This window comes from Halictus rubicundus, chromosome 10, assembly GCF_050948215.1.
Source record: "Halictus rubicundus isolate RS-2024b chromosome 10, iyHalRubi1_principal, whole genome shotgun sequence".
In the NCBI taxonomy this organism is placed as follows: Eukaryota; Metazoa; Arthropoda; class Insecta; order Hymenoptera; family Halictidae; genus Halictus; species Halictus rubicundus.
In genome coordinates this window covers 13,836,285-13,859,819 of record NC_135158.1, presented here as the reverse complement: position 1 = coordinate 13,859,819, position 23,535 = coordinate 13,836,285, and the positions used below count along the sequence as shown (strand labels likewise).

Below are 23,535 nucleotides of genomic sequence, written 5' to 3'. Positions count from 1 at the left end.
CCGTAAACCTCGCGAACAAATTATTAAGCTTCAAACTTTGTGAGCATGTTTCCGAAACGTTGGACCTTCGATTTACGTGAAAAAGAAAAAAAAAAAAGTGTCGATTGCTCGAACCTGTTACACGAGGGTCGCCCGCTTCCCGCTCAACGGAGTCCTGTAAACTGGCGAAAAACCTTGGTTCGTGCAAACATCCGGCGTGTCCGCTCTTGCGAACGGCTGGAAACAAATGAAGTTCGGTTAGGTTGACGGAAAAAAGCGAGCCGCCTGGCCGCGCTGAGAGGAGGAACGGAGAAAAACCGATCGACAAAAAGGCCCGACGGAACAACCGGCGGGAAGAAGCAGATATCCGCAGCGAAGGGAATAGAAGATGGAGGACGAGGAGGAGGAGGAGACGCGCGGGGTTGTCCGCGAGAAGAAAGTTAGCTCGGCGGGGTCGTGAACGTTCCGGAATGGCGTGGCGCGGTGGAACCGCGAAATCAATGAACCCCGAAGAAGACGCACCGCATCGAGGCGTTTCTTCCTGTACCGTTCTCCCCCTTCGCGTCGGTTTCTCGATCGCTCTCGGAATCACCGTCTTTCGTACGGCTGGCAGATAGGTATTCAACGGGGGCACGTTCAGCGGTTTTCAGGCTACGTGCGTCCTATATACTTCATCACTCGATAAGTCGCTTCAGCTGCCTATGGAGCAACGAAATGAACCAGCAGCTTCGAGTGCTAGATACAATGGCTGCGCGCCGTCGACCCGCAGAATCGAACGTTGGATGGGGGACGCGCCGGTGTACGTAAGGGGTGAAAGGGAAATGGCCGGGTTGGTAGGGGATGATGGGGGAACACACCGGTTCCCGTATGAACGTAGAATATTGTCGCCGCACATCGAACCGAAATCCCTATCCGGACGAGGAAAGTTGGCCACGGTCCAGCTCCGGAGAGCCGCTGGTGGATCGCTGCCAAATCGCGGGTCCCGACTATCCCACCGATTGCACGGACAACCTAACCCTTCCGTCCCTTCCGTCCCTCGCCGACCAACCAACCAGTCAACCCTTACCAAGCCTGTCCGGCGCGGCGTCTACCTCACCCTACCCTCATCTACTCTGCGCTCCCTACGGAGCTGCCCTTTCCAGATGACGTCCCGGAACGAGAAGAAAAAATGTCACCGCTCGCTGGGGAAACCTAGACGGATAGTAGGCTGATAAAGGGGTTCCCTGGCCCCGGCGAGAATAAACTGCGAGCCGACGGGAACGGAAGGATCGCTAGCTGGGAACCGGGAACCGGGAACCGTTTTTACCTGACTGGAGAACTCCTTCGCAATACTGCCGCGCGGTTCTAATGAGCTGTTACCTGAGCATGTTGTGCGCTCCTGCGGTTTTTGCTCGTTCCGAGCAAGACGCTTGGCTTCATTTGTTATGGGCTTCCGAAGGCATCTCTGTGCAATATGATAGTCGTATCGCGTATGCAGCTATGTCGTAGATCGACGGAATAATGAGTACGTGGCGTAGAAACGTAGCCAGGTGGTAGTTTTGTTATAATATTTAGGATACGGTTTTCAAAGTTTTCCTACTTGCACTGCTGGAACTTGGTAAAATAATTTGTACTTCTCGAACGATTATATTGTTGCGATGCACTCATCACAGCGAGGAGAAGGAAATGTTAAGTAAACAAGACGGACGACAAGCATTAATTGGGCCACGAGTGACTGTACAGCATTTGTTGTTCATTATATATTTTTCAATGGTAAAAAGACGACGGAATAATGAGTATCTGGCGTAGAAACGTAGCCAGGTAGTTTTGTTATAATATTTAGGATACGGTTTTCAAAGTTTTCCTACTTGCACTGCTGGAACTTGGTAAAATAATTTAGGCGGAAAATAATTTGTACTTCTCGAACGATTATATTGTTGCGATTCACTTATCACAGCGAGGAGAAGGAAATGTTCAGTAAACAAGACGGACGACAAGCATTAATTGGACCACAAGCGACTGTACAACATTTGTTCTTCATTATATATTTTTAGTAGTAGTTGTTCTAGTTTAGTAGTAGTAGCCAGGTAGTTTTGTTATAATATTTAGGATACGGTTTTCAAAGTTTTCCTACTTGCACTGCTGGAACTTGGTAAAATAATTTAGGCGGAAAATAATTTGTACTTCTCGAACGATTATATTGTTGCGATGCACTTATCACAGCGAGGAGAAGGAAATGTTCAGTAAACAAGACGGACGACAAGCATTAATTGGGCCACGAGTGACTGTACAGCATTTGTTGTTTATTATATATTTTTTCAATGGTAAAAAGAATTATGGCCCTCCCTACAATGAAGAAATTTGCGCTCTGTCTAACAACGCATAAGATGTGGAGAACTTTAAATGATGCTAAATGATTTAAAGATCGTATGAGCTTCGAGTTATTGTTAGTTAAAATTTTTACATTTTACATACAAGGTTTTACTTTGATTTCTTCATCGATGTAGCTTCACGCATGGTACGTTACGTTATAGTGGTCACCTAAACGGTAACAACGGGAAACGATGCAATTGTCGTGGCATAACTAAGTGCTAGCTAGTAGTTTGTGGTAATTTACTGAGTAGTAATTACCAGAAGCCAAGGAATGCAAGACCACACGTATTCCATATTTCGAGCTGTCAGGCGTAGGTACTGGAATTCGCGCAACTTTCAATGATATCCCTGAACTTATTTCATTTATTATGTCTGACCACTTCGTCACCTTGATCAGAGAAACGTGGACACGGTTGAGAAGCCAAGCAGATTATGTCCATTTGTTCCTGTATCATTATCAACTTACTGCGTAGATAAATACGATCGTGTCAACCGTTGAGCTGCTGCTTTCAATGGAATTAAATACTGATCATAATTTGCTGGTTGTTTTTTCACACTTGCAAATCTTACCTTTGACTTTTTCCCCAACTGATTTATTGTCCATTCAATCCTGATATTTGTTATTGTGGCCATTTTTCGTTGCATTGCTGCCGATCCTCTGATATTACAATGCAATATTTAATAGCTGATGTTAATGGGCAAGTAACGACTACACTGGAGATCTTTATGCAAAATTGAAATTATTGACATCAATTGCAACAAACGGTAGCCACACAGACCTTTTCTTCTTCGACAATATTCATGAATCGAAGACAATATACCGACATCCTTAAAAATTTGTTAATACTTTCACTGTTTTAAATTGCCCCAACTCGTTTCTGTCATAATAGTATAACTAGACGGCGAATGTTTATACAATTTTCAATTATGGTAGACAAATTTGAAGGAAGTGGAATCAAATAAAATTTTGCAAATTCAAAATAAACACAAAATGCATACGGCATTCTATCGAATTTTATATTCTAGGATCTTTTGAAAATTTTCGTAAGCCACAAATGCACAAAGATCCACAGTCGAGCTATGACATTTGATTAAATAACAATAAGTCTAACAATGCCACACAATATTATTAATATTCGACAATATTGCGAAGTACAATATCGAGACCAACGGGGCCAACCGTGAATGGTGAAAGTTGAATGACAATAATATCTTAATAACACAGAACTGGTCGGACCAACAATCGGTAGATAAAATAACGATAAATCATGCGGTCCAGCGTGATAGGGTTTATGCAGAATGACTTTATAAGATATTCCCAGGTCGACATAATACTCGGTCCCCAGAGGGTTAATCCCACTAATCGTGCTTGCAAGCCATTTATCAGCCCCTTAATTACTGCTCGTCGATTTTTAATCATCATTAGGGGAGCGTCCTCGTATAAGGCGGTAACGCTAATAATAGATAATCCATGGGATACCGAGCAGCAGCGGTAACCGGGATCAAGAAATCGGGATCGATACGGGATTAAACATTCAATCGCGAATGCTGGCTGCGTATATATCAATGTGTCGATAGGGGATTGGTCGCCGCGCGAATGCGCCTCTAGAAAGGCTATGGAAATATCGTTCGTTGCGAGAAGCGTAAAACTAACGGCGCAGTTTCCAGTTAAGTTCAACACGCCGGAAGAATTTTCCGAAATTTACTTCGGTACTTTACATACGAATGAAGCTGTTCTACCTGGACTGCGGAATGAGGACCGGCAAAAGGGAAAAGCGAAATAAAGACATTGTTAGTACACCGGTGCATGTACAATAGCTGGAAACTTCGTTATTTATTGATCGTTACTCGTGCGGAAACTACGGGCCATTGCTGAACGCATACTTATCGAGTGCCGTTCGTTTCCTCTGTTCAAAGATCCACGCTTCCGCAAAAGAAAACGGTGGAAAACCTCTCGGAAAATTTCGGACGCAAGTGGTTTGCATTCTTAAGGGCCCGGGATAGTCACACGTGACTTTCTAATTAATAATTTCCATTCACAGCCTTCAGACACAGACTTCAGATCCGTCTTGGTCTTGATCCGACAAGTTGAGCCACGTAAAACCATTTTTCGCCATTTTTGTCGGTAACGTGGTCACTCTACCTTATCGCGAATCTACTTAGACTTCCAAAAATGATGGGATAATTGCCGGTAATGTTTTTACTTCGAAAAGAAAGGTTGCGTTAACGGAACCTTAAGGTAAAACATTATTATACTATTGAGAATAATCATTATTTTTTATATTCGTGTTGCAGATATTTTTTAATCTGCGGTTTATTTCTGCCACAAGACTGCTGGAGTCCTCTTTGTAATGAAAGGCATTTTTATAAAATGTTTATACCATTCATTTCAAGGGGCGCAGAACCTTCCTGAGGAAACTGCTTTAGTAATTGCAAAACGATAATGTTTAACATCGTCGCGTTGGCGGAACGGCCGCGAAAAATGTGTTAATGAAGTATTGTATAAAGCATGATTTAATATTATAAACGGAAGGAAACGTTGCGAAGACTACAAGGACTGTGAACAAAATTTTACGTACTCCGAGCAACCATTTTGCTTGCCTCGACAATTACAAAGGATCTTTTCGCCGGGAGCAAATAATTAATTTCCAGAAGTCGCCGTTCGTTCCACGCGCATTTTGTTTTTTTTTTGTTCCGAAATTACAAAAGACTGGTTAGATTTAAAGATACATTCGAATTGGCCCGCGCAACTGGTCACAACACACGGACAAGCTTTCAAAGCGTTCCGTCCGCAATAAAAAATTCATCTCTGAAGCACGCTTAATAAAAGTGCACTTTATGATGCATTAGCCTTTATGCAACGATCATAGAAATTAATCTGTTTTCCCTCTGAAACATGTAAAGCAGATAACCCTACAAACGACGCACTACACTCTAACATGATTAAAAGCTCCACCGCAAGCAAAGTGCCTGCTGATTCCTAATTTGTCTTTCAACATACACCTATGCGTCTTTCATCTCAACTTTCAAAACCGTCGATTCACGAAACTCGCATATTAATCACATTTCCGGTTCAAGTAGGAAATATTTGTGACATTCTTAATATATTCATACCAAGGTGTATATGAAATTTTTAATCCTGGTACGCGGTCGCAGTTAGAATATCTTTTTTCAAACAAATCGTTTCCTCGCCAGGTAACCATGAGAATAATAGTAATAAAAATTTTCTAGTTGCTCGACGTGGCTGTAAAGTTTCCTCGCCGCGAGCCACGGGCTATTCACTTTTCTTGAAGTTTTCGAAAATGGCGCTTTCTGTCAGACGGTGAAGGTACTATTTTTTAATAATTTCTGTGAGGCTCTTTATTAGGCATTAATGGCGGCCGCAGGAGTGTATCAATTACGCTTTTAAATCACCGAAGGCATAGAAATATATTTTTTGTTCGAACTTTAGCCAGTTTATTATTGTTCGATAAATCAGTTTTGTTACGTTTCAATTAATTTCCTCCTGAAAATGCGACCAACGAGAATAGTATGGCAGCTTAGAGTCAATGTTAACAAATGAATTGTAAATATTTTATCAAGATTTTCGATGCTTGTCACACCGTTTCATCTTGGATCACCTTCCAGACTTTTTCGAGCGATTGAAAATCTTCTGCAAGATCATTTTTGCCATTAACCCTTTGACTACAACTTGCTCAGGAACAAGATGCTTGCGCTGCATTGCATAAACGAAGGCAGAGTCACGCTTAGCGACAAACACCATTTTGTGTCGACAAACACAAAATAATTTTCCTCAAACACCTGAACTCGCTGTTCCCGGTCAAAGGACTAAAAATGTTGTAATAGCAAGTGGACATTTCATAGATATGCATACGATGAAAGCTTTAACTATGGGGCGCGCTGAAGACTGACATTTTTTATGCTGATCATACTTTTCCCAGTATTTTGTACAGTGAATCTTAAACAAACGACTTATCTCGCTATATTAAAACGATAACGAGCAGAAATATTTACGTTTATGTACAGCAAAGAGAACTTGCAATACTGAGAAACGTAATAGATTTAATGCCAATTCTATTGAAAAAAGAAAATGTTAATTTTGACCGGACGACGTTATATTTTATTTACCAGCACAACGGAATCAATAACCTTTCGATGAAAGCTTTCAGCGTTCTTTCAATTGAATGGCGCACGAATCGTCCTTTTTCCTCCAACTGAAGATATAATTTCAATTTAAATATTCATTCGTGGACCGCAATCTTTTCTTCCCGCATCATACTACTAAATTAAATCTTCCGCAGGGGTTAGCAAAGAAAATGGAAAGATCAAAGATAAATTTAACTCCGTCCCTTCCTTTTCCGCTCCGCGTAACCGAAAGTCAATGTAAGGGAATTAGAATCACATCCTCAAAGTAATTAAACTCAGCCAGTCCGTTCGAAGAAAAGCTTCATTAAGGATCGAGAAGTGTCTGGTCCAAGCAATTCATCGTGAACGGTAAATAGTATTTAAATCTGAAAGACAGTGAAGAATGATTATTATTCCCCTTCTCCCAAAAATTAAATATATCTTGACCCTGGCATGGCGTGTCATGTTAACAAATATAATCCAAACGCGTCAGAGATCCAACGATAACAACTAATAGTTAATACGTTCGGTACTGTTTTCAAGTAAGAACATATTCATTTAATGAAATTCTTCCATGAAGCATGTCAACGAGTGATCTTCTCAACGAAACGATACCACTGTTCAAATTCAATATCTCTTCTCATCTGTAGTTCAATCAGAATAATGTATAATGTAGTGAATTACTCGATGCTACATTAATATCTTTTCACTTCAATTCCGGGGTCTGCCTATAGCAGATCGAATTCAGATCACGAGGTAAACCTATTTCTTAAACGAAACTGAAATTAGATAACGCAAATTCAATCGTAACAGTATCATATCTTGATAACCCGAACTGCTATTCAACCGGACTGCTCTGTTGGTTCATTTTGTGGTTACTGGACAATCCCGTTCCCTACATTTGCCGGTATCCTCGATACGATAATAGTGAGGGTTAATGCCCTAGCCTAACGATTAATTTAACCCCTCAATTCTCACAGCGCTGATTGCGTTGCGCTATGGAAAATTTTATTAATCGATACCGATTTTGAGAGAACCGTCAAATATACTACTTCTCGTTTTTAGTATAGATCTCTCAAACGCTCCTCAGAATATTTCACCCATTCTTATTTCACATTATATTTTATTTATAACGTCACATTTTGCAAAAATACGCCTCACAGCACGGAAAGAGATGACTCGTTTTACAGTATGACACACGAGGTCCGAGTTGTGACCTAACGCGTTAAAATTTATGCTAAATTAGTAAAAGGAATAATCTACAGTGGATCCAAAAAGTGTTAGAACGCTAAATTTCCGATTCTCGAGAAATTGTCAATATTTTAATTGTGATAATTTCGTTAAAAAACATAGTACAATAATAAATTTGGACTGATTTCAAAGCGTCAAGCCTCTACTTCCGCCGACCATCATTCATTCTTTTCTAGGATACTTGAGCACGATACATCGGGTGAAAAACTGAGAACACCTTTTTTGGTCGATCACGCTGCAAATTGAAACGCCTTCCTCGAAAATTCTATTGGAAATCTTCCAACGAAAATTCAGCACTTTCTAGATCAAAGTGCGACACAACATATGTACTAAATGTTGTTTTAACACTTTGAACGCCCAACTAGAAACCCAAAAATGCCATAAAATCAAAGTAAGTTATTTAATGAAATAAAAATTGCAAAAAATTAAATGTATGATACTGAGTAATCCTCCAACTTTTGTGCATGTTACAGATCATAATCAAGTTTAGTACAACGAATATATCAACGTAAAAATTCATTTTAAAACCTGCACAAATAATTCCGTCACCCACGTATGGCTGACGCGGCGACGAACGTGTTAATATAAGAATCGTTGAAGTAAAGAAAAATTCTCAAAGCTCACTTTTCGACATTTTAGGTGTATGACCTTCTAGATGTATAACCTTCTAGATGTATAACCTTCTAGGTTTATCAAAAGATGTTTAATTATAAGTAAAGGTTTAAGTGTACTCAGACATTGACGACCGCGTGGTCCACTTTCTGCTGGTTAACTCTAACCGAGTACCTTCTAGAACGGACAATTCCACGTGAAATCCACCTGGATAAATGAAAAGAGCGGCCTCCGCTAAATTACCCTATTCCTCAATAACTCAAAGGCCTCTTTTACATACACCGTTTCCAATGGGAGCCGATCCGGGGCTGCTATCGGTGCTCATAAAGCCTATCGTGCCTTCAAAGAAAGCCGAGCTATTCGAACTTATCTGCCAGAAAGCCATCCGCGACAAGAGCTCGTGGATCAACGGTATTCCCTCGATTAAACTTCCCTACGGCCGGATTCGAGCCACCGCATCACTTTCCTTCGCGAGCCTTCGTTTTATAAGGCCACGGCGGCGGGACGGGTTTACAGAAAAAGAAAGACGGTTCGGGAGTAATACACCCGAAAGGGATGAAAAAGCGAAGAGATCGCGATCCGCGTGTCGCGCTCGGATCAGCCCGGGATATCTTCGTCCTGTCTTCGAAGGAAAGCCAAAGCCGTCCGGGATCGGGAAATTTGACAAACATCCCTCGGCTAGCTTTTGTCACCGCGATAGGACGAACCGGTGAAAGATAGCCGGCCGCGATCGGGAATAAAAGCGAAGAGGATTCGCCGGGAAACTCCCTGCGCCCTCTCGAAACTACCCGAAAGTATCTTTGCGGAGTCCTTACGACGGTTCGCTGGGGAAACATTTTTGATCCGCCAATTAAGTGGGATCGCCTTTGAAAACGAACCGGACGTTTGTAACTCGAACGAGAAGCACAGGAATTACGAAAGTTCCGCGTGATGTCGATACTGTGACAAAGAGTCGTAGCGACACAAAGAAACAATATGAAATACTTGTACTGTCTTTTTGGTTTCGTTTTTCTATGTATCTGATATTTATACAGCTATAAATATCAATTTTAGTTTCACTTTTCAATGTTATCCGCTACACACACATTATAAATTCATATTTCGTTTGGTATTTCTGCTCGGGAAGCACGATTTCAAAGAATACAACATGGCTGCCGTGTCGTCAGGCTGTGTGCCTCCACACAGAATAGCATAAGAGAGTCCGTGGATTTGCATGTCAAACATTAGGTTCGCGAAGTAGGTTAGTTAGTTTTATTACAGTATGCTTGGGCGCCTGAGACGATTTCGAGTTGAAACTCTTTTTAAATGAATGACTAATTAATTTTCGCGGGTTAATTTTAGTATTCGAAACCGTTTTCCGAATTTCGCGAATTTGTAGACCCGGTTTTTGAAAGGTGAACAGCTTCTGAGATTGATAACAGTACCATGCGAAAGAAAGGTTGTCTTTTACGTTGTCACTATCAAAAAGAAGATTTTGGCAATTCTAATTTAAATATATTCGATCAACTGATCCTCACAGTTCGGATAAAATAATAGCTGTTTCACCGTTTCCCTTTAATTGGGTATATAAATGAAACCTGCGAAAGCCCGAGCACTTATTTTACTCGATAAAGGGGTCCATTGTTAGCCTATGGTGGTCTCGGAACGCACGCTGGTTCCCCGATTAACGCAGAGCATTCAACCCACGTGGTTTTCTTCGCGCGGTTGAAAATAGCCTAAATGTAGCTCGTTCGATACAACGAAAAAATACGCGAGAAGCGAGCCGGTGGATATGTTTCAGAAATGTTTAACCCGCGCGCGAACGCAGGAACAATATCAACGAAAAATTCAGGGAAATTGATTTATATCAGACGTTTCTGTTACCAAACTGAAATACGATTAATCGTTGTTCGAAATATTTCACAATGGACACGTGTAATGACTTTTGAGTGCTGCGCGTGCGTTCGTTGACTGCGTAAAAAGTATCAGTCATTTCGCTGGTATACGGAAACAAACGGAACGTGAATCGAGAGGTAAGGGTAAATTAGTTCCGCGGGCCAATCAAGTAATTTATCTGTGCCCGAAGCGGCGAAGCGTAAACGGAGGAACTTGGTGTCTCGTTCGACTTTGCGAACTCTAGACACACCCGAGAGCTGTAGCTTGGTAACGTAAGACCGCCACGTAGGAAAAACAGACGAGCGTTTGCTAGCTCTTTCAACGCTTTTATTCCCCTCGCTTCCCACCCTTTCCTCGTTCACCCCTTTCGCCCCGATGAAACTGTTTTCGCGATCGTGTGTCGAGTACTCCGCCATTTATTAAAGTAAGGCACCACCTGCTCGTAAACACCACGCTGCTCCCGGAACGCGAATACTCCGCCAAACGCAACCAACATACCCGCCTTATTTTTGCTAATTTATTTATTTGCTTAACTCTACTGAAAATCATTGTCACAAGCGGACCCGATACGTCCGTGACGAAAATCAATGGCGAAATACAAGACTGCGGACATCGGAAGAATTTCGGAATATTTTTACGCTATGCTCGACTTACTAAAATTGTTGAGAGAGGAAATACATTTTATCTAATCCCTGTGGGCAGATTTTTATTATGCATACAATTCCCCTGGTTTACTGATTATACTATTCTAGTCTCTTCGCTTCTGTAAGTGACGCATACATTAGTATTAATACTATCGAGATCATAGATCGCGGTAGAAATTCAGTAATAATTAATCTAATACCTAATAAATAGCAGCTAGTGAATAATAGAATGCTTAAACTATTATTGATTTGGAAGACTTTCAGACACGCTCAGTGAAGTGTTGTTAACCATTTGTGAACGAAATTTGAAAAATAATCGTGATTTTATGTACTAGCTCACAAAATGGCCGCCACGATGACGAACATCCCATCGTTCGATTTCTAGTATTTCTGAGAGTCTAACATGTAGCTTCTTCGATTTTGGGTAGCCTGATTTTCTGACGAAAGTCAAACAATTATATTGAGTATTGTCCTAAGAGAATGCCTATACACTTTCGGCGCACTCTGAAGTTACGCGTGACGAAATATTGGACTGCATTATCGAAGTAATAACTAATCACGTCAGACTGTCCTTAGGAAAAACTGTAAAATAATTGCAGGGATTAAATCATTCCATCAGTTTCAAGAGGGATTAAGAAGAAGACGGAGGATCAAGTCGTTCCTCTGAATGATTTTGCAAGTAGTGAACGCTACTTTTCGGGGCCCCGTTGAATTAATCCTCGACAAACAATTAACTCGAGACAATTTCCAGTCTTGGGATAGTTTTGAGCAATTCGTAGGACGAATGTAACTTGGAGTGCCAACTATTTCGAGTCTTCGACCAAATAGTTGCTCGTCGGCTACTGACGCAGCAGAGCGGCACGAACACATGTGTACAATAGTACCGCTGTTATGTGTAGACGCAGCGGAATTTCTCTGGAACATGTATAATCAAGTAAAATGTGCATCGCCAGGTATTGCCACCCGCGTAACTATTTCAAACATTTTCATATTTGGATAAGATCGACACAGCGACTACAGGCACATTTTATTCTGTAACACTTTCTAATTTCATTGTTAATGCCTCTTGCATACCTTCAAAGGAAATATTTTTGCAGAAAGTTCGTCAAAACCAGCATACTTTCCACTGTTATAACTAGACTGCGGATTTTATGCATTTGTGATAAAACCGGTTACGCACAATTTAAAGCAGCGGCCATATTGAAAACATTCAAGGACATCAGCGTATTAGTTTCTTTGAAAACTGGACAATTCCTATATATCGCAGGAGACAACTTTCGTTCGACAAAATAGTTCGAAAAATTGAAACCATTTTGAAGAACGGTGAAACCATTTTTTGACGGTAATGTAGTCACTCTACCTTATCGCGAATCTACGAAGACCGAACGCGTACGTAATTGTCACCCCGTCTTAGAACTAGACTGCGAATTTTATGCAATTTGTGATAAAATCGGTCACGCACAATTTAAAGCAGCGGCCATATTGAAAACATTCAAGGACATCAGCGTATTAGTTTCTTTGGAAACTGGACAATTCCTATATATCGCAGGAGACAACTTTCGTTCGACAAATTAGTTCGAAAAATTGAAACCATTTTGAAGAACGGTAAAGCCATTTTTTGACGGTAATGTAGTCACTCTACCTTATCGCGAATCTACGAAGACCGGGCCCTTAAACGCGAATGTAATTGTCACCCCGTCTTAGAACTAGACTGCGAATTTTATGCAATTTGTGACAAAATCGGTTACGCACACTTTAAAGCAGCGGCCATATTGAAAACATTCAAGGACATCAGCGTATTAGTTTCTTTGGAAACTGGACAATTCCTATATATCGCAGGAGACAACTTTCGTTCGACAAATTAGTTCGAAAAATTGAAACCATTTTGAAGAACGGTAAAACCATTTTTTGACGGTAATGTAGTCACTCTACCTTATCGCGAATCTACGAAGACCGGGCCCTTAAACGCGTACGTAATTGTTACTCCGTGTTAGAACTATTTCCAGGCATTTGGCGACGCGACGTAAATACAGCAACGATCTCCAGATTCTAAAATTGATCGAGTACATCAACAACTGTGAGCACAAGTTGATAAACAATTTAACCGAATGAAATTATTCGCCTGGCCGTCAGAGAGTGTATCAAGAGAAGAAGCGCGTCTTACGGATAAGTTTGGTGCACGCTCGAATGCCTCCGCCGCGCCGGAAGTTTGCCGACTATGACGCGCAAAGATTTCTGAAGGCTCGTCTGTATTCGTCCCCGTCGTATTGCCGTGGACTTTTAGCATCATGCATCGGACCGGAGTAAAAACATTTTGTTACGTAACATTGGGTCGGAAACTCGTGTGGACGTTTAGAGAGAGCGCCGACTTCGGAAGCATATTTCGAAAAGAAAAAGTTTCGCTGAAATACCAAAAGAAAACACTTACACCAAGAACTTCCGCGTGTCGACTTTCTTCTCGCATCGGCGCGGCCTGTGGATTCAATCCCAGAGAAACGTTTCTAGATTCTATCATAGTTTACTCCAGCTGGATATTCTGTGAATAATCTAACCTTCGTGCGTCCTCTGATATGCTTCTGGGACGTGTGTATTTAACTTCTCGAAAAAAAGTTGTAAAATTGTAAAATTTCTCAGACATCCCTTCGCTGCGCGCACCTGTGCATAAGCGGTAAAATTTCCATTGAATGTTTAATGATGAAGATCAAATTGCCTTGATCCAGGTAGGCGTAGGATTTCCGTTGATCGAAAGAAATTCGTCGAATGTTTCAAATTCTCGCGCGATCGCGGAATAGCGTATGTTAATGTATAAATTACCGTGAAATTAAAACGTTTACATAGGGTAAGGGAGCCAATTACTGTGCGTATATTAATTAATTTTTAAAGCATAATACATATTAAAACAGAGATATATATTAGATACATGTATATTAACTGATTTTAAGGAAAGAAATTTAATATTTCTCTTTTAATATTTATTCGTGCTTTAAACATAAGTATAATTAATAGAGGCACAGTAATTGGTCACTTACCCTAGTACCTGCCTCTGCTTTACTGTACCGTGGTCGTAGTCTGGCAGATTATCTTGAAGGAGGAGTTAAACAAAAATTCAATTACCGCCCTGAACAAGAAAATGGAGTCGCAATGCGGAAAGGGAAAAAGCGCATCGTGTGCTAACAGAGATGCGAAGGAACAATTAATGTGGCGTTTGAGAGGCTCGAGTCTGGTAACATATGTAAGCGGTTTCCCAAGCAACAGGCTCTCTGCTCACTTGCTCGAGTGTTTTCGTGATCAAAGATCCAAAGCTTTATTAAAGCAAACAGTGTATTTGCTAGAAACTGGTCTCGCGAGCGCGACGGTACAGCCGAACCACCGTTCCCGCTTTAACGAAACGAACAACAATTTGCACTCGGAAAGTGGCCACACTTCCGCTCTCTTGATCGTCTTTCCAGGTGTACCTTCAAATTTCCCGCCGAATTGGTAATTGCGAGTTTCCGCTTCACCCTCTGCCGCCTCCTGTCGCGGATGCTGTGCCTCGAGTTTGTACGCGGCCCGTTGTTCCGATTGCTTTTGTTCGAAAGTCAAATTATTGTGACTAACATGATTTCTCAACGAACACGAGAATGTCCCCTTATGAATCATTTGTAGAACGTTGAACAATCAGTGCCAATTACAACACGAAATTCTACGTTTCTCGGAACGTAAATGATACGGGAACATTGTCCTCTTTGTTGATAATTCATCGATTTTCTGTCCCCTTTTGTTGTCACTGTAACATCAGCTAGCAAAGAAGCTGCGCTGTAATTGTATGTACAGATATTATCGTTAACAATGTGTATAGTGGATCCAAAAAATATTCATCGCAGTTGAAATATTGAGAATTTCTCGAGAATCGAAATACTTTTTGCATCCACTTTACAAATAGATGAAATACTCCTCTAAATTTTGACTGGCCCTGCGCTTTCAGATAGAACAAAGTGGTTTCTGTATCGAAGCATCGTCGTGGTGGATATAAATGTTCCACAGTCGCAAAAGTCTCTGATTAAAAGTGAAGCCAGCCATTCAGAGTTTTCGCCGCGCGATTTCTTGATCCGATAAAAACTAGACCGTCGCTCCTCAGAAGTAACTTTCCAACGAAATTAGCCGAGTCTCCGCGAAAGTTTACTGCCAGCAGTAAACTCTTAATCCCTGCACGGCAAAAATGGAGAAATTTGTAAACATGATGGTTAACGACTAATAGCCGTTGTAAAACAACGTGGCTGACCCGTACGGAGCAAACTGAATTTCAACCGGAACAAAAAAGCGAGGTACATAGTACAACTTTCGTGTAGAATCGAGGACAAATTTTTATGGGAAGAAGAGTGACTAAAATTCAAATTAGAACTGCTGTCCAGTCGTTCATTTTATTTCCTTCGGGTAATAATGAAAACGAGTGTTCTATTTCATCGATGTCGCCGGTAGTTTTCAAAGTATAACTATAATTTGATTTTGGTTCGTCGCCGACGATGACCGGCGTCATTTTCAGAATTTCATGCGCTGTTTTATGGGACACGAATTATCCTTTCTGCGCTGCTAATGTCCCTGAAGAATGGCTACATTAATGGTTTTTCGCTTCGTTCGTGCGGAATTAACGAGAGGGTGACGGAAAACTTCCTCCGCGTGTTCTTTCATCGCCTCCATTCAGTCTTTTCTGCGGCCGGATTATGCTTCTTTAACGTTATTGTTCCCGAAGAATTTTTAATATTAATGTCCATTAGCAGTGGCACCGGCGGCTCCGCCAGCGATCGGCAACGACCTGTGATTTAAAAGCTAACGCCGAGATACGACTCGCCTCACACGATCTATGGATTTAGGTCGAATTTGAATTTAAAATGACTTTATGTTCTTTGTAAAACCGTGCCTTATTTTTGTCTGGGGACTCGTTTGACGATCCCCTTTAATGTCATATTCGATCCCGTATTTTACAACGATTGCTCTCCTCTCTCTCTCTCTCTCTCTCTCTCTCTCTCTCTCTCTCTCTCTCTCTCTCTCTCTCTCTCTCTCTCTCTCTCTCTCTCTCTCTCTCTCTCTCTCTCTCTCTCTCTCTCGGTTGATAACGTGCCACTCTCTTTCCACGCGTTTCTCTTTGACACCTATCCTCGACAGCAATTTTATTTTGATATTCTGTATTGACGAGTTTCTTTTTCGAATTTGCTTCCAATACGCCGGATACGAAATATTGATATTGCTCTCTACAAGTAGGAATAAGAACCTAGTCACGTAGTCGTCAAGAAGAGTTCAGATAGTCGGATCAAAGGTCAACAAAAATGGTTAAAAATTGCAATTTTTTAACAGTTGTAAGTAAAAATTGTAAGTAAACATTTCAGTGAGCTGGAAAAATAGACAGGCAATTTTTCTCGAAACTAGTTGTACTATCCGAAATCTGATTAGCCATAGACAATAATAATAAGTTAACTGTCATTAGCGATGACAGTTGGTCATTACTTTGAAATGTATATTAATTACAAAAACTTAAGATTGTATAAAATTAAATGAATAAACATTGACTTTAAAATTTGAATGCTATAGCATTCATGTGATTTTGCATCACTATGAAAATGAATGCTACAGCATTCGCGTCCGCGAACGTGCTAATGGTTATCTGAAACCGTTAATTATATCCGTCATATTTATTTTCCGCATTTTCGAGAGGTTTGTTTGGAATTATTTGAAATAAAACCCCCTGTGGACTAATTAAGCTATTGAAGCGCATTAATATCTTTCCACTTCGTACTTCATTTACTCATTTTTGTCATGAGTTTTGGCATGAAATCCGTAGTCCAGTAATAACGGACTGAAAATATACTCGGATTATTTATCTGCTACAAAGTATCGTTTCAGATCGAAGCCACATTCAATAAATCGTAATAGCATTTATAACGCAAGACAGTATTTTTACAATGATATTCCATTTGCCAGCCGTAATTCTAGATTCGATAAAATCCGCGTAACGAATCGTAACGAGGAATACAATTATCGATATTATCCCTAAAAGGGAATATTGTTACCGAGGCGATTTCATCGTTTCCCACATTTAAATTGCCAATTTTCAAAGCAACGATGCTACTAGACCGGGGGAATAAAATTTATCCGCTTTATAATGCGTCAGCTAATGAAATATTACGGGCCATTTTCAATTAAATCCCATACCTGAAAATGTTATTAACACTTTACGTGCCAGAAGAGGAGCGTTCACCACAAAAAGAACATATTCCCTCACCCCATTCCCCTGTGCGCGCACGGCTTAATTGATATTACACCATAGCATAACGTCATTTGACCCATTATACCGGAGGTAGCCGTTCGGATTAATATTAACACCTTATTATAGTTGCCGCGGAATTACAATTTCTCGCGTATGCGCCGTACTTAAATAACTATTTTTTCCAAGGACGGCAATTCTGTATTCCACAAGAATAAGATAGTCTTACGATTCTTCATGTTCTCCCAAATTAATACTACAGAAAAAATCTTACAAATAGAACAAAATAAATAAGACAACAATCCGTGATTTTTGAAATTTGTTGCATACAGGGTGTCCCAAAAATGTTGTACTTCCCTGAATGGGCTGATTCCTGAGGTCATTTCCATCGTGGCATCCATTTGTGACATCGTTTTGAAAAAATAACAAAATTTCAAGATCATTCCATCGTTTCGTGGAGCGTAGCGGCCATGTAATACCAAAATCAAGAAAAAATAATTACCTCTCAACGAAACACTGCAAATGTAGGACACCACTGCCACGCAACCTCCTAATTAATAACCTTTAAGTAGTAATTCTGGTCCCTAATGGCTGTCTGGAAATTGTAATTATTTGGGATACCAAATACAGACTCTCGCTCAGCGAGACTGTTGAATAGCTCGCGATGCTCGTTTAATTAGCAGCTGGAAAGTTAAACTTCTGTTAATTGTATCCTCTTGTTCAAAGGTGAGATAAACTCAAACTTACACAGAACCTGTGTTTAGCAAGTTATTAAAATTATAGAAATTCTGAATAAATTAGGAACTATGTGCATTATGGAAAATAGCTTCCTGTAAAGGCCACCCGACACAGTTGAGAATATTCATTACCTTCCTCTAACGGTATCGAATGAGAATTATTTAAAACCGAGATTAAAGTATAATACAATCATCAGAATTCTATTATTTCTTTTTAATAGTATTTTTTAATAGTTTCATCAGTTTATTGACTCTTTGAGTTTATGCCTCAATACAATTAAACATTATTTCTTATAAATTGTTCCTATAGCTGTCTTAAATACGTTGCACTTCCGATTCATTATTAATTAAATGGCGAATTTGATATGAAATTTCTTTCGTTTCTGGCATTCTGCAATTATTGTACAAATGTTCTTACTTGTACGAAGCCAGAATTGGTACTAATAAGTTCGATGGTGATCACTGCATGAAAGCGTGCCCTGTGCCTAATGTTTGTACACATTTCTTACCTCACGATAACATTATAACCAAGTGTCCACTAATTTCCGTCTCCTGATAAATAACTGACATTTTCGTTATGGTACGGCGTGTTTATTCGCTAAACAATCTATACACTATAAGGATATACGATAAATAAAACTTAAGTTTACAACAGTCACGTTAACCCTTAGCACTCGAATGGTGACTGTGAGGCGCCACTAAAAATTGCAGTATCATTATTCAAAATATCTTTTACATTATTAAATTTGTTTGTATTTAATAAACTACTAAACATTTCGGTATTGTACGAGCGAATTGCATCATTGTCGTAAGTATAAAATGAAAACAATATATAGCAGGGCACATATGCAAAGGGTTAATTCGAGTTAAACTTTATTTTCACCTGTGTCCACTAACTGTGCTGATTTAAATTGAATCATTTCGAATGATTTCGACAGAATCAACCAGCGACGTGACGGAGGGTGTCTATGCCGGTGAACGGGCGCGACTTGTTTACGGGGTGTTCACAACCCCCGTGAACTCGATCGGCGGTTCAGCCGTCTGCGCGTTCTCCATGAAGGGTGTCCTCGATGTCTTCCAAGGTGCGTTCAAGGAACAAGAAACCATAAACAGCAATTGGCTGCGAGTACTTCCGGAAAAGGTGCCCGAGCCGCGACCCGGTGCATGCGTAAACGACTCCAGAACGCTTCCAGACGTGACCGTGACGTTCGTGAAAGCACACCCCCTAATGGACGACGCAGTTCAGTCCTTCTTCGCGTTTCCTGTGATAACCAAAGTCAGCTTCAAGTAAGTTACGCTGTTTCTTCGCGAGTGTGTACAGTATTGCCTATTACTATTGACAGCAAGTCAAGGTCGCCTTGAGTGCAATTTCTGGACCATTGTTCACCACTCCATTTACCAAACAGTCTTTTTATTTTTATCGCGTTGTATGGGTGTCGACTGCACATGTTTTCTACGAAAACACAGCACGTCTCCCTGATTCCTGCAAACGATTAAACAATCGGATGTGCATGCAGTTACAGATTTACCAAAGTCGCCGTAGATTCTCAGGTAAAGGCACTGGACGGTAAGACCTACGACATCCTCTACATAGGAACAGGTGAGCGGTCAAAATCATGTCCCACGACGGACGGGAACCCCGGCGAGAATGAAATTAACATAACGTTGTATTGTTGCATAGACGACGGTCGGATTCTGAAAGCTTTGAACACTCGCGCGCCCGATTCTCTGAACAGCGTCGGCCAAGTGATCGTGAGCGACGTCCAGGTGCTGAAATACGGTAAGCATTCGAAAAACGGCTCGAGAACGGATTCTGAAAGCTGAGACTTCGTCAAATTGGTCGTTCGATTGCACGCATCCGATAACCGTCGACCCAATTACAATGCAAAACGGGGAATTTCGGGACAACGGAGGTTCGTTCGTTCGTTCGGTAGAGCCACAAATCTAAATTTCAATCCTCAAGAATTTAATTAACCTGCTTTGTATATGCGCGCGATCGCGTGACGCGGCCATTCGGTTTTACCCGCATAATTTTTCTCCCAACTTTCCGTCTCGTCCCGTTGACTTTCGCCGATGGGGAGAGGAGGCCAGCGGGAGAAACAACGAAAAAAAAAAAAAAAAAACAGAAAAATTGAAAAAATAGTAAAGCACCGTTTGCTCTCCGAGCCGTTCGATGAACTGTCACGGACTTGCGAGCAAATATTCGATTATTTGTGTGATTTATTCTGGCACGCGTTTCGGGGCAGCGTGTCCCGGGCAAAAATTTACGTTTGACGTGACGAAGCAAGCGATTCAAGCAAACTAAATGCAGATTTCGATGCCGGTGTTTCGGACTGTTTAATGGGAAACTGGGATTGAACGAGGAAATTGGATTGACGAAATGAGTACAAGCGAATGGAAAACGGTGGAATCGATTACCCAGCGTTTCTTGTAACCGACGAATAATCTAATATCATTCTCGCGGTTGGAGGAGTCGAGCTTAACCCTTAAGTGGACCTTCGAAATGTTTAGCGAAACTTCAGAAGCGCAATCGTTCGATTAAATTGTGTTTAACCCTCAAGTGCATAGGTAAAGTAAATATTAGAAACATGAATGCATACATGGGGTCCATTGAGGACCCCACTTACCCAATTCCTTGCTAACTTTGATCACAGCAACAATTTATTTCTGTACACTTTCTGTAAAACTGTAAAATTTCTGTAAATTAAAAATGGCGGACCCCACTCATACATTTAAGGGTCAACGTTCTATTCATATTTAATATTCATCTCTGTCAGTGACATGGTCAAATTTCATCTAAATCCACAAATATTAGTAGACTGCGGATCGTTGCGCAAAATAAAAATGTTCTACCTGAATTGCAACAAACTGAAGTGAAATAGACATTTATTTTCTTTCTTAATATCTTTAATAGTCGTTAAAAATAATGTAACAGCATTTGAAAATTTTTCTAACGTTTTTACTGTTTTAAAATAAGCCTACCCATTTTTGTCAAACACATGACCGAAGTTCAACATTCCAGGACCTAGCTGAACACCTCGCGTTGGAAAATGGTGTCACCATTTTGTCCACCACCTTGCGTGGTGGAAAATGGAAGCTTGATTCGCTTCTGCCGTTTTCAGACTTGATCGGATGTTCTAATAACGTAAATTTTCTGACGCGTTCAGGACAAGCGATCCAGGACCTGTTGGTGGTGCACCTGGCAGGTGAGGCGAGCAAGTTGGTCGTGTTCGCCGACTCCGAGATTCGCGCTGTTCCTCTTCACCATTGCGACGCGCCGGCAGCGTCCACGTGTGCAGCTTGCGTGGCTCTTCAGGATCCTCATTGCGCCTGGGACGCGACGAAGAATCTCTGCGTGGCCGTTGCGACGAAACTCCACGACAGCGACGCCGACAAAACCCTGTTCCAGGACATCACGAACGGGAAACACAAAGGCTGCGGCTACGAGCTAGGTAACTATCCCGAACGCAAACTGCTCCGACTGCTCTTCTTTGTACAATCAATTGATTCCCATCGAAACTGTGAAACGTTGTACGACGCACACTTGTCGCTCGCTTGGATTCTCTTCTTTCGTTCTCCAAACTCTGATGCAACGTTCCCCCGAAACAAATACCATTCTTCCAAAGACTTACTGTGATCATATTCAGTCGGTTCGAAAGTTTCAGTTTCAGCGGATGCTACCGAAAGAATATAACAATTCTACGTGCAGATCGCGCGGGTTATTTTGTCCCATATAACCAACTCCCGTACTGGATTAAAACAAGTTTCGACGCGATATGAATACGCTATTCGCAACCGCGAGGAAGTTATTCAAATACACTGTGTGATACACATCGCAGAAAATTCGAATCAGCAATCTACCTTACCGCTCAAAAATATTTTGTCGTTTAATTCCTCTCTGAACAGAAGTCGACATTTTGTAGAATTTAGGTTCACATATATTTTCTTATGAAAATGGAGAACCGGCGGTCATCATTTTTCTCTAAACCATGATTGCCCCAAGCAATGAAATATTTTTGAAAGGTAGAGTATTTCTGCATTTTCAATTGTATTAATACTTAAAATTCAGCGACGCTTTCTATCGTAGATATCGTGGCAAAATATATGCCATAAATGTGCGAGGATCTAATTATCATTATTAGGAAGACACCAGTAGTTCGGTATTAAAATTTGGGATTCAGTTTTAAAGACAATTAGACGTAACAACGTATGAGGATTAAATAGCTCATCGAACTGCTGAATCTTGGATGCAACATCCTCGGAGCCCATATTTCCGCTCGTTAGAACAGTTCGTAACCGGAGGACTCGAAATTTTCCTTCGACGACGACAACCTGTATTCCGGAACGTCACGAGTTTCCCGTGGAACAGTTCGTACAGCTTTAGTTAACTCTGTCCCGATCTAAGAAATTGCGTGTCTTGACGCAAGTCGGGTTACAGTAATCCGAACAAGAAGTTCGCGAAGTATTCGTATTCCCGGCAGTTCCTTCGATTCGGAATCAAACTCACAAAATTCATTACTATTATCCTCGCTGTCATTATTGGAAATAAAACATTTTACCCATTTCAACGCATTATATGCAGGCCATTTTTCACAATTTCAATCGAGCAATTTGACAGAATTGCCGTAATCACTAGTAGGGTAAGGGACACCCCATTACTCCCGATGTACCAATTACTGTGCCTATATTAATTATACTTATTTTTAAAAGGAGAGAGATATGACATATATAATAACTGATTTTAATGAAAACAATTTAATATTATGCTTTAAAAATAAGTTCAATTAATACAGGCACATTAATTGGGTCCCTTGCCGTAAACAAATATTTGTCTGTTTCTGTTTTCAGTTGTTATATTTTCCTATAAATAAATCTCAAACATCATTACCTATCTAGAACATATAAAAATTCAACTAATGGACCAATTAATGTCCACAAAATATCCAGAAGTTCTTTGTTTCATATATTTTAAAGGCGGGTGTAGCATATTGTTTTTTATAACCTCACAACCAAGTTTGGAATTGAGAAAAGAAGTTGCCTTGTTTTTTAGATTTCAATTGTTGTAGTTTCCATTCTAGGAAGGATTTAATTAGTTCCTCGTTATCAAATGATTAACTGCTTTGACTCGCATCATTTTCGCATTGCACGGCCTTCAGAAGCAATGGCTCAATAGAGTTGCTGGTCACAATCTAAAGAGGATATAAGAGTATTGTTATTATTCTTATTACAACGAAGTCTGCATTGGCAATTGTGATAATCGGCTTTGCCTTTACGACGTGCATAGCCGCCATGTAACAGATGGATTACGTTTCCGATATCGATCGAAATCTAATGGTTTAGTCGTCTCTTGTACGTGTACAAGGTGGAACGTATACAAAAGGAATAACATTTTTTCGTTTGACTCCTCGTTTTCGAGAAAATCGAGTTCAAAGATCCGTCGGGATCTGTTCCGTTTTTGAAAATATGAAAAAACTTTATTTACTAAGGTCAATACGTTTTTAAAGTAAAATCTATATTGATTACGTTGCAATTTTAAATCGTTGTATAAACTTTTGTAAAGATGATACTGCTTGCTCTTGTTAATACGAAATATCTGGTTTAAGGTAAAAACAAGAGAACTTGGGAACTTTGTACTTTCTTGAGGTAACGACTCTGTAAAGAAGTTTGATCATTTTGTAGAGAAGCGGTTTTCAAAAAGAAAAAGATACTTCACGAACATGGG

At 40.5% G+C, this 23,535-nt stretch overlaps 1 protein-coding gene across 3 annotated transcripts in view; it reads left to right on the top strand.

Annotated features, from left to right (window-relative positions):
- Positions 1 to 23,535, top strand: part of LOC143358470 (semaphorin-1A) — a 592,115-nt gene that overhangs the window by 555,363 nt on the left and 13,217 nt on the right. For all 3 annotated transcript variants that reach the window (XM_076795645.1, XM_076795646.1, XM_076795643.1), the window contains 4 exons: positions 18,752 to 19,100; positions 19,331 to 19,413; positions 19,495 to 19,593; positions 20,981 to 21,265. In XM_076795645.1, coding sequence (XP_076651760.1) covers positions 18,752 to 19,100; positions 19,331 to 19,413; positions 19,495 to 19,593; positions 20,981 to 21,265 — 816 coding nt within the window. The remainder of the gene's footprint in view (positions 1 to 18,751; positions 19,101 to 19,330; positions 19,414 to 19,494; positions 19,594 to 20,980; positions 21,266 to 23,535) is intronic.